The sequence below is a fragment of the Epinephelus moara genome, chromosome 24 (genome assembly GCF_006386435.1).
Source record: "Epinephelus moara isolate mb chromosome 24, YSFRI_EMoa_1.0, whole genome shotgun sequence".
Classification (NCBI taxonomy): Eukaryota; Metazoa; Chordata; class Actinopteri; order Perciformes; family Serranidae; genus Epinephelus; species Epinephelus moara.
The window spans coordinates 36,629,407-36,646,978 of NC_065529.1; the positions used below are offsets into that span (position 1 = coordinate 36,629,407).

The 17,572-nt window shown below is 41.1% G+C and overlaps 2 protein-coding genes across 2 annotated transcripts; both read right to left on the reverse strand.

Annotated features, from left to right (window-relative positions):
• Positions 1 to 5,078: 5,078 nt before the first annotated feature.
• On the reverse strand, positions 5,079 to 11,808 carry LOC126386569 (elastase-1-like). The gene is made up of 8 exons (XM_050038981.1): positions 11,693 to 11,808; positions 11,458 to 11,561; positions 8,731 to 8,831; positions 8,450 to 8,575; positions 7,148 to 7,284; positions 6,899 to 7,041; positions 5,338 to 5,487; positions 5,079 to 5,196 (listed from the first exon to the last, which is right to left on the reverse strand). Exons 1-8 carry the CDS (start codon positions 11,730 to 11,732, stop codon positions 5,179 to 5,181), a joined length of 819 nt encoding a protein of 272 aa, XP_049894938.1. The 5' UTR covers positions 11,733 to 11,808; the 3' UTR covers positions 5,079 to 5,178.
• A 344-nt stretch (positions 11,809 to 12,152) lies between these two features.
• Positions 12,153 to 17,403, reverse strand: LOC126386570 (elastase-1-like). The gene is made up of 8 exons (XM_050038982.1): positions 17,262 to 17,403; positions 16,892 to 16,989; positions 15,820 to 15,920; positions 15,286 to 15,411; positions 13,677 to 13,813; positions 13,442 to 13,584; positions 12,402 to 12,551; positions 12,153 to 12,282 (listed from the first exon to the last, which is right to left on the reverse strand). Exons 1-8 carry the CDS (start codon positions 17,299 to 17,301, stop codon positions 12,271 to 12,273), a joined length of 807 nt encoding a protein of 268 aa, XP_049894939.1. The 5' UTR covers positions 17,302 to 17,403; the 3' UTR covers positions 12,153 to 12,270.
• Between the last annotated feature and the right edge of the window lie 169 nt (positions 17,404 to 17,572).

Below are 17,572 nucleotides of genomic sequence, written 5' to 3' on the forward strand. Positions count from 1 at the left end.
CTCCAATGGCCTCCACAGTCACCAGATCTCAATCCAACAGAGCACCTTTGGGATGTGGTGGAACGGGAGATTCTCATCATGGATGTGCTGCTGACAGTTCTGCAGCAACTGTGTGATGTCATCATGTCAATATGGACCAGAATCTCTGAGGAATGTTTCCAGCACCTTGTTGAATCTATGCCACGAAGAATTAAGCCAGTTCTGAATGCAAAGGGGATCCAACCCAGTACTAGCAAGGTGTACCTAATAAAGTGGCCAGTGAGTGTATATATTCATGTGTAAGTAGAATGCACATTCTCAAATAGAGTGGTTAGAAAAATAAACCACTTTAGTAACAGATTCAACAGTATGAGTGTGTAAGTAAGTTAATGCAAAAAAAAAAAAAAGTCAATGTGGGTTTTAAAGCATAGGTTAAAAAAAAGTTGCATTTACCCTAATTTACCACTAAGCACCACCCCACCAGCATATAAGTGATTCAAATCAAACACACCCGAAGACACCCAAACAACAGGTACATGCTTTGTGTAGCTAACATGCTAAATGCTAACGTGGTGGCTCTTCCAGTGATTACTTTTACTACCTGGACCACTTATAATATGCTTTGAGAATATATTAACCACACCTAGAGCAGATTGCGCAGCACTTCGCGGTGGATAAGGCTCACAGGCTGCCCTACTGAGGTGAGTACAAAAACAAACTTACTGTACAGATGAGACCAATTTTAACAAATACGTGCTGCCCAGAAAGGTAGCGATTTGTGCTACACGGTGTTGATAAACATGCTTTTCTTATAATATGTGTGTTTGTGGGCTGCAGTCACTAATTGTCCGTTCCATTTCATCGCGCAGGTGCACCGCTTAACAGATAGTGGCGAGGGCCGTAATAACTGTTAAAGCAACCATTAACTGTAAGCTGACAAAACAAACATCAATGTCTGCCTACAGGGCAAAAGCATAGGGCAAAAGTCATGGAAGCTTTCTACCATGACTTCCAACAGCCGCTCAAATCTAGAAGCAGCTACAATATCTGTCAAACGGTGAGCAGAGCACCTATTCCACGCACTGCAGGCTAGAATTTTGCTGCGCAAATATTCGACCTGTTACGGTACCGGTACTTGAACCCGGAAATGAGTTAGCATTTTTGCTCTCTTTGCCCCATCGTCTTAAAGTCAGTGTTATTTTAATGAGTTTTTGGTGTTTGAAATAAGGTCTGAAGCCCGAGAGACTTCTACGACATAAATTACGTCAGTAAATACCCTACTCGTGAACTTTGAAGCTTCTGTGTGTCTTAAAAATGGCGGTTGCTAACAAGTGACTAAATGAGACTACAGAACGTCATCACGCCAAACCGCGCCGAACACGGCTTTACAGTCGTGTTATGGTAATGATGTAAGGCATGTGACTGTAGCGTAGTTCATAGCCTCATGTTAGCTTTTTACCTCTGACAATTGCATTTAGGGTTCAGTAATGAAAATCATGAAAGTGGTGTTCATATGTGAAGATTATCTTGCTGAATAGAAAGTGTGAGTATCATAAATGTTTGTCACAGGGCTTATTTTTGGCAAAAATTTAAAATCCAATGGAAAAAACCCATAGGCTTTTTGATGAGGGAGCCAGTGCGATGCTAACTTCTGTGTTGGCCCATGTAGTAAATAAAAACGACATTCTGTTACACATAATATATATTAAATTTATCTTTTTGGCTTTGTGACGTTAACAAATGCTAAATTAGATAATAAAATCCATATTAGGTTTGCTAAGAAATGCAACAGATTCCTAAAATCTTCCTGAATATGTCAGACCACATACAGAGCGGTGGCTTGCCTTGAGTGTCCTCAGCGAAGCTAGCCGTGGATTCCAAATCCAGAAAGGAAAAGTCTTGAAGAAAAACATTTAATTTAATAGTGCATAGACAGATTTGTTTACTTTCGCTGCAAGGTCCGAAATATTCTTAAATTCCTTACAGCAGAGTAGCCACCTAATGGTAAAACATATTTGATTAGACCTATTAGTAATGTTGATAAGCATATTTAGACTTAATAAGACTGCATTAACTTTATTATAAGGCTCAAATAAATTTTGTGGCTCCAGACAGATTTAATATTTTTTTTCGACCAAAAATAGCTCCTCTGGTAGTACAGGTTGCTGACTCCCGTCCTAACATCATCATCATCATCACCATCATTTACTCAGAGCATTCAAACTGACCTGCTTTTTACTTTTCTCTGAGTACATTTTTACTCAAGTAAACTTACTTTTGCTTGAGTAAGATTTCTTCTAGGAAACAGTACTTAAACTTGAGTATGACAGTAATACTCTAAGCACTATCAATTTCTAATACTTGTATTAATCTTCAGTGACCACCTTGACATGGCTTTTGGGTATGACTTCAGTTTTCTAAATGTCTGACGTAAATAGCACCAGGGACAGAACCATGCTCCAGATTTAGGTTTATACCCACATAACAGCTATGTGCTGCTATGGTTACCAAAATGTTAAGTGTGAGGTGTTATATGAGGATATGAGGTTGTGGAGCACATGCGGTATGTCATGTGTGGATTCAGATCATGCTTTAAAAGAACTACAGAATCATCAGTCACGGAAAATGAGTGTCTCATTAAGCACATAAATTCACACGCAGAAGGTAGAGGAGAGCGTGTAGGGAGGAGGTACTGTAATGAGATTAGGATGTGTGCTACAACTTGTTGATTAATAGAGAGTAAGATGAATGTTGAAAGCTTACAGTAACAACCCCAAGGCCACAGTACAGTATTCCACTTATGCATTTATAAGTATTCATGAGGCCTGGCGGAGGTGCTTTTAACTCTGTGTGTCCCAGTGTTGGTAGTGTTTGGTAGAAACAGAGAGGACTTGGCTTACGGGAGGCAGACAGTTGTGTTTGAAATGTAGTCGTTTAGGCATCAATTATGTCATTATTCCAGCTGACATTGGGCGAGAGGCGGGGTACACCCTGAACAGGTCACCAGACTATCACAGGGCTGATGGCTGACACATAGAGACAGACAACCATTCATGCCCACATTCACACCTATGGCCAATTTAGAGTTACCAGTTAACCTGATGTGCATGTCTTTGGGTTGTGGGAGGAAGCCGGAGTACCCAGAGAAAACCCAGACTGACACGAAACATGCAACCCCCGCACAAAGGGCCTCCCCCACACCGGGTTTGAACCCGAACATAGAAAAATAAAAAGAAAATACAGGCAGAGGGCCGAGGCTCTGCAAAATAGCCTACTACTTCTACTACTACTTCTACTACTACTACTACTACTAATAATAATAGTAATAATAAACTTTATTTATATAGCACCTTTCATAACCTAAAATGCAGTATTTAAGTATTTAAAAACCAGAAACTTAAGGAATGAATACAGTAAAATGACAAAATCCTAAAGAGATTTAAAACAATAAAAAAGGACAGTACTAGTAATAAAAACAAGTTGATAATGGTAAAAACAATAGCTGCTTTCACACTGTTCAAGGTGGGAATATATGCCACCTCACCGTTCTGTATGGAAGTTACGATTGTTGAATAGGGGGACATAGTGGTCTTGCATTTAAGCTGGCACAGAGGTGCCAGGAGGTAGTATCAGTGCTGAAACTGTGTCTGTATAAACAGGACACTTGGCAGGAGGGGACTGTGGGCAGGACAAAGCGTGGCGTTTTGACGACGTATTATGTGTGTGTGAGCCCCTATGGGAAATTTAAAAGCATCTAATAGCAGTTAGCAGCTAACTCGAACAAGAGCAGCGGCCGAAAATGCAAAACAGTAAGATTCAGGAGCTCCTTATCATTATAGCAGAGGACGAGATCAGCCGCCATATAACAGAGGCAGTAAATGATTGTTATGCCTTTGTTGTTGTTTAGAAAGCGCTGTTGATGGGTATGTTTTATGTCACACTAGAGGCTGATGCTGTTGTGTTAAATGTCACACCTCTTTTGATTACATGAAACCAACATGCAGTCTATAATCACACACACTGCAGCTGAATGATGCTGCCATTTTTTGATTGAAGGGACTACGTAGCAGCCCAATAGCACGATCTCTATGTAAAAAGAGCTAATGCTAACATATATTTTTTAAATCCTGCCTAGTTTACCTTTAACTGCAGATGTTACAATGTGAAACAGAAGAGCGTCTAATAAGTATGTAGAGCACATTGTGTGACATTTCTTAATTCAAATTTAAAGAGTTGTGCATCAGCAGTCCTATTGTAATAAAAGTATGGCTGGGAGGTTTGAACTAACACATCCACATTAATGATGGTTACTAACCTCCCCACAGGCCCTGCTTTAAATGTATTTATGGAAGATGCTCCAGTGTTTCAAGGTCAAATTGAAACATTCAGTGAAATACTGGAGAAACAGATCTAAAGACATACAGGGTGCATTAGTTACGTCAACTGTCAGTCCATCTGTCTCAGCTGTTTCCATTCTGTTCATTGCTCAGCTGCAACATATGTGCGGTTCCCACTATAGGCCGACTTATCATGCATGTACCGTGCTGCACTGTGTGCCCTCAATTAGTGCCTCCGTGCTCACTGCAGCCGTTTCCTTCAAAAAATGTCACAAACCCACCGGAGAGGGAGCAGAAAGGGTAACGCAGACCTTCTGTTTATGAAACACCAATCAGAACGATTTTTATCTGACAGATTTCTGATGGGAGCAAAGAGAAAACACAACTTTAATTTGAAAAATAGCTGGAATAATACACCAGGACAGGCACACGGAAACACTGCAAAATGGATGTCAGCATTTACTCAGGACTGCTGGCTGTCAGGACTCAGAATCAGATCAAATTTGCATTATGTCAAAAAAAAAAAAAAAAGTGTATGTTTGTGTCCCTGCTACAGCCCCTCAGTGCACCGTCTGCTCGTCTGTGTGTTTGTCCACTTTCTGTCACAGAGTGAACCTGCTGACGATGCTAACATGCTGCGCTGAATGGGAAAGTGGTGAATGTGATGTTTTTGGAAGGCCTGATAAGAAAGCAGCTCGTCAGGTGTTTATCTGAACGTGTGCACGACATCGGGCAGTAAGAAACAGTTTCAAAACACAAATGTTGATTGTTGCGCAAGTTTTATTTTGACCTGGGGATTTGGTTGCAGATGGAGAACAAGCTCAATTAAGTGGAATTTTGTGTTGCAAAATAATGATCCATTTCAAGGATTGTTCATGACCTGGAAGAAGAAAATTACATATCATTAACTGCACATTCATTTCAGATGATTAGCCTTGGATAACTAAAAGAACTTGCTGTTAAAAGTAAATTCAGTTGATACAACATGTGAGTCTTTATATTGTTTGTGTTTTTGACTGACCGAGGTTATCCATGTGGTGAAGGCGGAGACGCGGGTGAAGACGGTGGGCTTCTGGGGCGCATTGCATCCCATGGCCGACACAAAGCTGGCTACCCCATGTACATACCACCTGTTGTTAACTTTGCAGCTAAGAGGGCCGCCAAAGTCACCCTGAAGGATGAAACACTATTTTAAATTCACACAGATATGTAGCCACAAATATAGCATTTTTGACTTATAGCCTTCTGATGCATCAAGCTTTAGGGATTATTGGCTGATATTCAGGGAGTTTGGGGATCTTTATTGCAGCCTCCAGTTGTGCCTTAAACTAACAATAATGTGGATGTGTGTGTACTTTTACAATGGCTCAAAGGGCATCTACAAAACTGAAGAGTTTGCTAGTAATCATTTATTCCACTGTGACCGCTAGACAGTTTTTTCTAAGTTACTGTAAGCTTGTTAAAGGTACACTATGCACGAACTGCTGGTTACTGTTTGTACACAGTTTTGCCACACACTTCTAGTGGGTCATAACCATAGACTGTAAAAATAATGGACGAAGCTATCGTGACGTCACCCATTTATTTGTGGCTTCCTGTTTCAAAACTCGAGTTCAGCTATTCGGCTGTTGCTAGCTTGGTGCTAGCTTGGTGTTGTCGCGCCAGAAGTGACCATACTTAGGCGAGAGGATGGAGCTGTGGAGGAGCAAAGGGTGGATCTGACTGAGAATGAGGACACTACCAGCAGACGGCCTGTCACTCAAAGCGACCTGCCCTTAATTATGCATAATTTTTAGCCTTAATAAAATGTAAAGAGGTGACTTGTTTAAAAATTCACCCCTTGTACAGTTGTCATGAAGGGGGAAATTAGCTATAGACCAAAACTGTTGTTTGTACCAGGCTGTTTATTTCTGTTGCTGAAGATTCTCAGTCATCCAGGTCATGGTAACCTTTAGTGCTATATCGTAGGCAACTGGACTTGCTTGAGTTTCTTGAAGATGTTTCACCTTTCATGCATGTTTCGACACCACTTATCATCCACTCACACCTGGACCCATCTAACACACCCACACTCGAAACTCAAGCAAGTCCAGCTGCCTACAATATAGCACTAACGATGTTTATTTCTGCTGTAAAGTTGGTTGGCAATGTTAAAATACATGGGGGTCTGTGAGGGCTGACTGGCTTCAGGAGCCAGCCTCAAGCAGACATTCGAGGAACTGCAGCTTTTAGCACCTCCCTGCTGGCTTCATTTTTCAGCCTCAGAGTTTGCCACTTGTTTATAAGTGATGATTTAAAGGAATTTCTTTTGTACTTTTCTTTAACTTCTTCAACAGCTATAAGAGTCTGGAAAAAGAAAATCACATCACTTTACTGTGAAGCAGCCTTTAAAAACAGGAAAAGGCAACACTTAGAATATCGCAATATCCAAAATCTCAGATGATATCATGTCTCATATCACAATATCGGTATAATATCGATATATTACCCAGTGCTAGTTAGAATCATAAGTGTGCTCAGTTTGATTGAGTTTGAGAAATATATTCTTCACTCTATCATATTTTTCACATCAGCAGACTCACATTGCATCCTGACTGAGCGCCTCCTCCAGCACAGATCATGGTGGTCTTGACGGTGCTGCCCCACCAGCCAAAGCTGGTGCAGGTCTCATGGTCGACAACAGGAAGGTAAGCCTGCCTCATTCTGTTTGACATACTTCCACCAGCTGAAGGTACACAGAGGGGAGACATACACCATGTACGGTGCATCTGAGATGACTGCATGTGTATGATACTGACAATACAGAGTGTGAGGATTTGCATTTGACTCACTGGAGGTGCGTCCGTATCCAGTGATGTAGCAGGCATAGTTATGGGGCAGGATCTCACCATAAGGAGGCAGATAGACCAGCCCCACGTACGAGTTCAAGACGGCGTCCGAAGACAGCCGCAACAGGGCGATGTCATTACTAAAGGTCAAAGAATGGGACTTGAAAATCTTGTACTGGAGTTGTATCATTTAATTAAAGCTCAACATGGTCCTATTGGAATGAGCATCACCAGAAATATGCTGAACAGATATGTTGCCAGTGACTTTTAAACAGTGGTGCCTACAGAAGACATCACTCAGGCTTAATGTAACTCAAAGGCAGCTAATAAATCCATCTAAATTTCCTTTTAAGTGTAATGATAAACACTGTAACTCAAAGGCCCAAGTTGTGTGAAACTAATCTGTTAAAGGGACAGTTCACCGCAAAATCAAAAATACATATTTTTCCTCTGATGATGGGTTCACACTACATGATGGCGTGAAACAGCAGAGGCATTTATCAACCTGGTGAGTACTGCCATTAGCATCAGGCTGATAGGAATGTTATTTCCTCATAGTGGAATATTTAAAGTGATAAAATTAAAAACGAGTGGTGGAAATTTTACTTACCACAACTGCAGAGGGTATTACCTTCATTTGAAACAGACTACATTAGAAACGGAGCTTTATTATGTCGTCATTTCAAACTCAGCACTTCCTGTAGCTTTTTAAAATTAAAAGTCCCTCATAACTTCGGTTGAGAGAATCTCTTCATTTTCTAAAACATTTACTAAGAACAGCCATAGTGACTGAAATAATAGTAATAATAATACAAACAGGACAAGAATAACTTGATGACATCACACACGCCGTGATAGACAACCAGGGATGGTTGATCATGAACCAGCGTGTAGTCCGTCATGGCCACGACCATAAAACTTTATGACTCCACAGTCGCCTAATTTCACATAGTGACTGTCTGAACAGACAAAGATATTGTGTAGTGTGAACCCATGTGTAGTGTGAGTTGCCGAGTGTTGGAGATATCGGCCTTACAGATGTCTACTATCTCTCGAATATAATGGAGCTAGATGGCACTCGGCTTGTGGTGCCTTCACGGCATACATCTTCATGGCTGATATCTCCAACAATCGACAACTCACACCAAAACATTCTAGAGTGACAAATAGCACTACAGGTAAGAGGGAAAATGTTTGCTGGGGTGAACTGTCCCTTTAAAGAAAATAAGTGTTTACCCAAATGTTGACTGTATGCAGTCTATTAGAATCAGACAGATACTACAGTGCAACAACAGACAGACCCACCCAGAGGAGATGCTGTTATTGTTCCAATCAGGATGGATGTAAATATTGTTGACACTCCTGTATTGCTCTGTGTGATGGGTGCTGTGCAGGATGAGGTCACCAAGGACCACACGCAGTGAGCTGGAACTGTTTAAGCTTGGGTTAGTTTTTTTGTTTCCACAATAAAAAATCGTATTTGTGCAGGTGCCGTGAAACAAAACAAAAAATATGTATGCGTGGGCATGTAACATTTACTTACTTTAGAACAATATAAGGATAATAACACCGACTGTATGTGTTACCTGAACACGCAGTGAGCAGCCGTCAGCACCCATGCTTTACCGATCAGTGTTCCTCCACAGAAATGGTGATAGGAGCCATCAGAGTAGTACTGAAGAGAAACCTGGAGCAGGACAAAATATTACTTCTTCCAGTCTTAAAAACATGGCAGGGAAGTACTCACAATTATTCTCTTTATTATTACAGTAACTTTACACTAGTCCTGCTCACAGGATATAGATTGTGGATATAAAGCCTGTCACTGTCCGCCAATCTCAGACAGTTACACGCTTCCTGCCTGTTACTGTTTTCAAAATCCCAGTCATTACATCAACTTCCAAGCGAGCAACCTACACTCCTAAATGTCTTTTAAGTTTTATGTGTTTTTTTTCTTTGCAGGGATTTCGCAATTTTAATGCCAGAGCTCACCTCGCACCAAAAGTTCCATGCCGATACTATATTTCAAAGATGCCATGGCTGCGTCCTGGGCTTAGGGCCTCCCAAGACAATTTTGATTAGCTTAAAGAAATACAAACAACCCACAGTATTTTTTTCCCTTAGTGCGGAGTTAAGATTAATTCAGCCAGACCTTTCTCCAACGCTGGCACAGCATGTGATAGGTCTGGCTATGCAAGAGTACATTACCATGACTTCACACTTGTATTAAAGTGGCTGATATATGAGCGTAGATTTGAAAAATATAAGCATTTTGTAACATGCAGTTACAAAGGCATAACCACTTTATTGTTAATAGTAGTTGGGAAATATCTTAGAAAACACCTTATCGCCTTTTTAAGATTTTTTTTCTTAAAGCAGTAATTTGATATTTTGGGACATATACTTTTTTTTTCTTGCTTGCCGAGAGATAGATGGTATGGTTTATATCTACGCTGAATATGAGGCTACAGCTAGCAGCCAGTTAGCTTAGCTTAGCATGTCTCCAAGACTGGAGACAGCCAACATAGGTCTATTCGAAAATAACAGTATCAACTCAGCAGCACCTCCGAAATGTACTCATTATTTTATTATAATTATTTTATAGGGATACAAGATAATATCGGCTCATCATCAATAACGGCCGATATTGGCTTTAAAATGAAATATATGAATCAGCCAACGTGGTTTTTCTTATTTTGAACAATGAATGAATATCACATACATCGAAAAGTATTGTATTTAATGTCTCCATCTGCTGGTGGGCCATCATAAAAGTATGCATGCATAATATGATGTTAACTCCACCTCAGAAGAGACTTGATGATCACTAAAATTAGTTAGGGCAAAAAGTGGATATATCAATATCGTTATTGCTTATTAGTCAAATGAGTTGTTACATATCGGCATATCGGATATCAGCAAAAAATCCAATATCATGCATCCCTAAAATATGTTTGGAGGGCAACGTAATGCAGAGAAAATTAAATTTTTTATTAACGTAAAGAGGAAATGTTACCAATCAACATACAACTCACAAAAATGTTGATACTGAACGTATCAGCAAAATGTTCAGTGACATGTTATTGCAGCTGTATTCCACCCAAATCAGGCAACACAGTATCCACTGATGGTGACATGCAGCAAAGAGCCACAGGTTGGAACTGAGCCCAGGCTGCTGCACAGGACTCAGCCTATATGAAGTGCACACTCTACCAGGTGAGCTAGAGGTCGCCCAAGGCTTACTCATTATAAACATGATAAATACCACCTTGTTCAGTCCGTTAGAGGAACATTTCACCCCCCAAATGACCACTTGTTATCAATAACTCACTCTGTGTTATGTTGAATTCGTGAACAGAACTTTATTTATCTTGCATGCCCCAAACAAACAGTCTGTTTGTTTGTATTACTGTGTGACTTTGATGTTTTTAATGGTTAGTTCGGATTAATCAAAATCATACAACACAGACAAACCACAAATTGATGCAGCTGTAGACCAGCAGCTCCAGTCATCAATGTGGTAAAATTACAGTTTTGTCAGTGGAGTCTGGCTTTGTAGAGAGCACAGATAAGTTTCACTCTTATTTTGGTGCTGGACAGGGCTGTCTGTTTGGGAAATAATGAGCCCACGACTGGATAAATGAGATTTTGATTGTGCTGCACAAGTTATGTAAGAGTTTGTAAATGGATGTTTTGATATAATTTTTCTGTTGTTAAATGCTGTTGCCTATGACTTCAAGTCATCAAGAATATTCTGCGTTTGTGGATCCGTTGTTCAGTGGAGGCATGTGAGAAGTTTCTTCATGAATACGATGTCACACAAGGTGAGAAGTTGGTGTACAAATGGTCATTTGGGGGTTGGAATTTTCCTTTAAGCATGAAAACGGTAAGATGTGGGATCTTGTTACCTTCGGACAGCGCTAGGCAAGCTGTTTCCCACCTGTTTTTGGTGTATATGCTAAGCTAAACTAACCAGCTGCCGTCTGTAGCAAATCTGAGAGTTGGTGTCAATCTTGTCCTCTAACTTCTCAGGAAGTAAGTGAATACGTACAAATCCCAAAATAGCAAACCTTTCCTTTTACATACTATTTTTTAGTCTCATTCCTCCGGAGATAATACAAGAATTCTGTTGTCAGAATTAGTTCAAGAGTTGACCTGTAACCTTTGAAAAACAGATGTGCTTCATGCAGTGTTGCCCATTTTCCAAACCTCCCAAGTATTTTGGCTCAACGCTCTACCTGTACTCAGGATCTTGTACTTGTACACAACCTTTTTTTTTTTACATGTTCTATCTGGCTACTGTGAAACCGTACCTGCCAAGGCCAGGAGTAGTGATGAGCCACCTGATCACCTCCCACAACTCTCCCTGCAGGGCCGCTCTCCTCGTAGTCAGACTGAGGCTCCAACTCAGCCAGCACTGAGGCACGGAGGAAACTCATCAACACACCATTTAAACATGATTTCACCTTGTGTTAATTTATCTAAATTCTTAGTTTTAAGCATTTGTCAGCGGTGGATTATTAACAGTACAGCTTTGATATTTCTTACCTGTGGCTGTGAGAGTGGTGAACAGCAGAAACACGAGCATGTCCGCGGCGTCTCTTTGTTTCTAAATGCACGTCTCACTCCTTTATAGCCTGAGCCAACCTTAATTTGATGTGCACCCTCTGCTGGGTGTTGCAGTGGTCAAAGAGGCACCTGTGGTCCGTCTCAGGCTTTATCGCATTTTGAGATAGTGTGTGACGGCATGTTGCCACATCACACTGGATTTACGGAAACATTAAGAGTGTTTTTAAGAACCTCCTGTGCAGAACATTTATTTCACAGTCTGTGACCACACTTTAATTTAAGTAGTTGGATGCTACGTAAAATAAATCAAGGAATTTGTATTTTTAGGTGTCTTTTGCACATATTTTGTTGCAGAGTAGGAGCATAGTTTGAAGCCAAAAGAATAATGACACACGTAACAGTGGTTACATAAACTTTCTGATGAGAAATGAGTCATCACTTGAAGTTTAATGAAGTTTATTTTTTGTAGAATGAGACCAGACAAACAAGGAAGCACAACAGATGAAAACGTGGTTCAATGTGGTCTCTTTCTTTGTGTGCTGCAACATGGATTCGGTTTACACCATGATCTGGAAAAGAGAAGAAGAAAGTAATGATTACACAACATATGCAACTTAATCCCGATTAAACCCGCACCTGTCCTAGCATTCCTTTACGTATGATAGATGTATGTATCCCTAATACTTACGGAGTCCATCCATTCAATGTAGGCAGAGACACGGGTGAAGACGGTGGGCTTCTTGGGGGCGTTGCATCCCATACCAGACACAAAGCTGGCAATGCCATGGACGTAGTATTTTCCGTTGACAAGGCAGTTCAGAGGGCCGCCAGAGTCACCCTGAGAGGAACGAGATTAAAGAGAACACATTGATCAGGATTCAGTGGTGGATACACAATATAAATAACACCATATTACAGTTACTGTATTGTAGGGTTAAAGGGACAGTTCACCCTAAAATCTAAAATACATATTTTTCCTCTTACCTGTAGTGTTATTTATCAGTCTAGATTGTTTTGGTGTGAGTTGCAGAGTGTTGGAGATATCGGCCGTAGAGATGTCTGCCTTCTCTCTAATATAATGGAGCTATATGGCACTTGACTTGTGGTGCTCAAAGCGCCAAAAAATACCTCATCAGCAATGTCTCTTTCCAGAAATCATGACCCAGCTACTCAAGATAATCCACAGACCTTGTTGTGAGCAGTTTCGTGTAGGAACTATTTTCTTCCTACTGAACTACACCTGCCAATCGTATCACTGCGCAGAAGGATGAGTGCATCTACTCATGAACAAGAAGCTCATGACCGCACGACATGTAAATATGAAAGGCGTCCTCCTTGGCTAAGCTGTAACGTTAGCTAGATGCTAGGTGAGCTAGCAGTAGATGCATGCTTACTTCTGCGTGGTGATATGGTTGGTGGGTGTAGTTTGATAAAAAGAAAATAGTTCCTACATGAAACTGCTCACAACACTAGAGGCAGCACAACAGGTAAAAGGAAAACAGGTATTTTTGATTTGGGGTGAACTGTCCCTTTAAAATTGTGCAGGACTTTTTTCTCTTCTTTGTGGTTTTTAGTGTTCTTCCACCAACTGAATCACTTCACTACTTTACTGACATACAAATTAAACACAATCAAAGTCAAAGCCAAAAAACTCCTCTATAATAAGACTTTGCAGTAATATAGTTTTAGTTACTCCAACATTTCTTTTTCATGTAGGAAGAGACTCACGTTGCATCCAGCCTCGGCACCACCACCACCACACACCATGGTGGTCTTGACAGTGCTGCCCCACCAGCTAGGGCTAGTGCAGGTCTTGTGGTCGACCAGAGGAAGATAGGCCTGCTTCAGCTGGGCGGACAGGCTGCCACCGGCTGAACAAAGTAAAATTTGAAAGGTAAGATACACTGAGATTTACAAAAACTAAAACTGATTAGCCCTGACTGTGACCTTGCAGTCTACTCACTGGAGGTGCGTCCCCATCCGGTGATGTAGCAGAGGTTGTTGTGGGGCAGAATCTGGCCACTTGGAGGCAGAGAGCCCAGCTGCACGTAGGAGTTCAGGGTGGCGTCAGAAGACAAACGCAGCAGGGCAATGTCGTACCTGAGGTGGAGATGCATGGATTAAACAGGAGGAACCAAAAATAGCTTTGCAAAGATACTACACTCCCAAGGAGGACATTTTGTTTGTGGGTTAGACCACCTCCACCCTTAGGTGACATTCTTACCTTCATACCAGAACATACTTTGCCCAGAGATGTTTGGGAAATTAGAGAAATGGATTCCCCTTGAAACATTTATAGGGCTGTACAGAATAGTTTGAAGCTTCACTAATGTTAACACAAAGTCTAAATCAACATGCTGTGCAGCTTTTGTTTTCTATTATTAAGCTCCGACCAGCAGCTCTATGGCTCGCATGGTTGTTAGGCTGTTTGCTCTGTTGGTCAGTCAGTCAAGCCGATGCCAACAGAAATCTCTCCACCCTTTTGGCAACCATAGATTTTGGCCTGGGAGGTTCAAATGTGGCATTTTCAGTGGTTGTTGCGCCTGCGTAGGATTGTTTCCACCTCGTTTGATCCAGTTATTTCCAATAACTCCAGAGCACTGTAAAGTCCAGAAGTCAAAATTTATAGAAAAAAGATAGACCTAATCAGTAATGTTTTTATCTAACAAAATATTCTGCTTCAAGTCAGATTAATTATCATTTCATTATTGACTAAAGTCCAGACAGGCCTCTTGGCTGACTGATAAGGGTGGACCTGGGGAAACAACCCAGATTCCCAGAAGACATTGTGGAGACCACCCTTAGACTGGACATTGTGCTGGTACCAGTAGCATTAAAACAAGTGGTCATGCTGGAGCTGACGGTGCCCTGGGAGGAGTGCATGGAAGAGGCAAGTGAGTGTAAGAGACAAGTAAAAGACAAGCCATTAGCAGAGCTTCAGGGGCTGCAGAAAAAGCTTCACAATGGCTGTGGATCAGGAGGGACATGTCGTGGTCTAATGCTGCTGGACACAGGCTGGGAACTGATCAGTCCCGGTCAGGTCGCCAGGGTGAGAGGGTCTGAAGTTGAGACCCGAAACCCCCATTGACCCCTGGTACTGTCGCTGATGATGTGTCCAAATGCATCACTAGATGTATGTATCTACCGTGTTATTATTTGTTGGCATTTAGCCTTTAAAAAAACAACAATTTCACTTCAGTCAAAAGAAGTGTTTGCTCTATTAGCGGCGCGGCTTAGCAGCAATGTAACACCATAAATTATATTTATACATAAAAGGAAGTTGATTAAAAAAATAGACTAATTCATTTAATCCGATTAACCACTTTATTCAAAGTGAGGATTTTGTTTGTGTATTTTTTTTAAGGTGATGACATCATAAAATCTGACAACAGACACTCAAAGCATCATTTGAAAACCTCACTAGAGTCTTCGAATGTAAAAAACAAAAGCAAAAGGTTACAGCACTGCTTACTTGTGTAAAATTGCTTTTAGATAAACAGATAAAATCAACAGAAACATGCAAATTAAAGACACTTAAAATCGTATGAATGTAAGAAAAATTAAATCCTTACCCAGCAGACACTCTGCCGGAGTCCCATCTGGGATGGATGTAAACCTGGCTGACACTCTTGATCTGCTCTCTGCCACTGTCGCTGTAGAGGTCATGTTCACCGATAACGACACGCCACGTCCTACTGCTGCAATATTAAAGAAAAAACCCCAAAAACAATCAATGATTAGTTTTGACTCTAATGACTCATTTCTGATCAGCATAGCCTAATGATTTCTTATTACAGTAAACTGATGTAAAATGTAAAGGTCACAATATGCCCGGTTTTTATTTTTATGATTATTATTCCTTTGTTTGGAGACATTTCTTTCCCTCTAATAAAATAAATGAATCCTCTTGGTATGTGACAGTTATAAATGAGGCCATGAGAACTTTCCTCGTGCTGGTGACATTTAGAAACACTGAAATAAATCATACCTCGGTGCTGCGATAAGAGCGGGCCGTGGATATTAAAGTCAAAGTAATCACAAAATGCACCTAAAACTCATACAGCCAAAGAATCCCGAGGCCGTGCTCGAGTTAATCATTACGTTACCTGTCCACGCAGTGAGCAGCAGTCATGACCCATCCTCTCTCGATCAGGGTGCCTCCACATGTGTGGTAGAACCTGCTGCCAGATTTGTACTGGAGAGAGATCTAAGGGGGAGAAAGCAGACCAGAGTTATGTATGTGTGAAAATATTAAAGGGATAGTTGGGATTTCTTGAAGTGGGGTTGTGTGAGATGCTTAACTATAGTCAGTGTATTACACACAGTAGATGTAAGTCAGCATGTCCCCAGTTTGGAGAAGCAGGCTGGAGTCTGACACGGAAGCTAAGCAATGTACTGTTGTGGACGGGCTCAAAAACAAATTGTATTTTAGCCACATAAAAAAGTCCCACCGGAAAAAACAAATATCAGTTTAAGTATATGCTATATTTAGAGTATTTTCACTGATTTACCTCTTGCTTAATGCCTATTATTCAGTCCCTTGTATGCTCTCATCAGAGCCACCAGACTCCACTGAGAAAAACAGCATTTTATCATTGCTGACACAGGAGCTGCTGGTCTACTGCTGCCTTGATCAGTTAGTTAGTTGATGTTATCGTGTGACTTTGTTGAACCCAAACTAATCCTTTAAAGCACCAAAGTCACATAATATCACAAACAAATGAACTGATCGAGGCAGCAGTAGACCAGCAGCTCCCAGCTCCTGTGTTCAGCAGTGTTAAATCAATGCTTTTCTCAATGGAGTCTGGCATTGAAGAGAGCCATATAACAGCTTAATTTTTCAGTGGAAATCACTGTCTGACATTCAGGTGAAGAAGTGAAAATACTCTCAATATAGCGTACACTTAAACTGATTATGATTTTTTAAGGTGGGACTTTTTTTAGGTGGCTAAAAGCCTCTGTGTACTCCAGCCTGCTTCTCCAAACTGAGGGCGTGCTGACCACTTTCCACTGTGCGTAATACACCAGCTATGGATCAGTACTCCATACAACCCCACTTCAAAAATTCTGACCTATCCCTTTAAGAGGTGTAATTGAAAAAGGGCTCTGTATTGCCCTGAAACATAATTTCATTGTCTGCTGAAATTCAGTTTTTGATCCTGTGTTACAGTAGATTACCTGCCAGGGCCAGGAGTTAGGTCTGGCCACTTCACCTCCAACAACTCTTTCAAAGCTGTCCTCCAGGTACCTGGGCTGGGGCTCCAGCTCAGCCAGCACTGGTTAAAAACATGAAAACAAAGGGACAATTTAAATGTGTATTCTCAGAAGCTTTATCGTACGGTTGCACCTACAAAAATCAGAAAGGAGAAATGAGGCCAGCCAGACGGAGCGCACAGGTAGAGCAGATTATGCGTAGCTCCTGTGTGTGTTGACTAAACTAAAAAATGAGTGAGTGACTGGATGACAGAGTGAGTGACTGACTGAATGAGACAGAAAGAGATCAATAATGAATGGTTCTATGGCGCGGTGTGTGCTGTCATTTTCTTACCCAGGGCTGCGAGACTTGTCAACACCAGAAACCTAAGCATGTCTGCAGTGTGTCACAACGTTTCTGCGAGGAACGAACGCTCCTCACCGTCTTTTATACCTCAACACGACCTTCACTTGGTCTGGAAATGTATGACTGTTCTTTATCCTGTGAAAAAAGCCAGGTATGCAGCTGTGGTCTGTCTCACATGGTGTTATCACACTCGGTTACCACACACCTCCTGCTTTGACCAGTAGCAAAGAATGACATGTTCCAGACTGAGAGGTATATCACTGGATGACATGAGTCAGAGTGATTCAAAGGAATTAGAA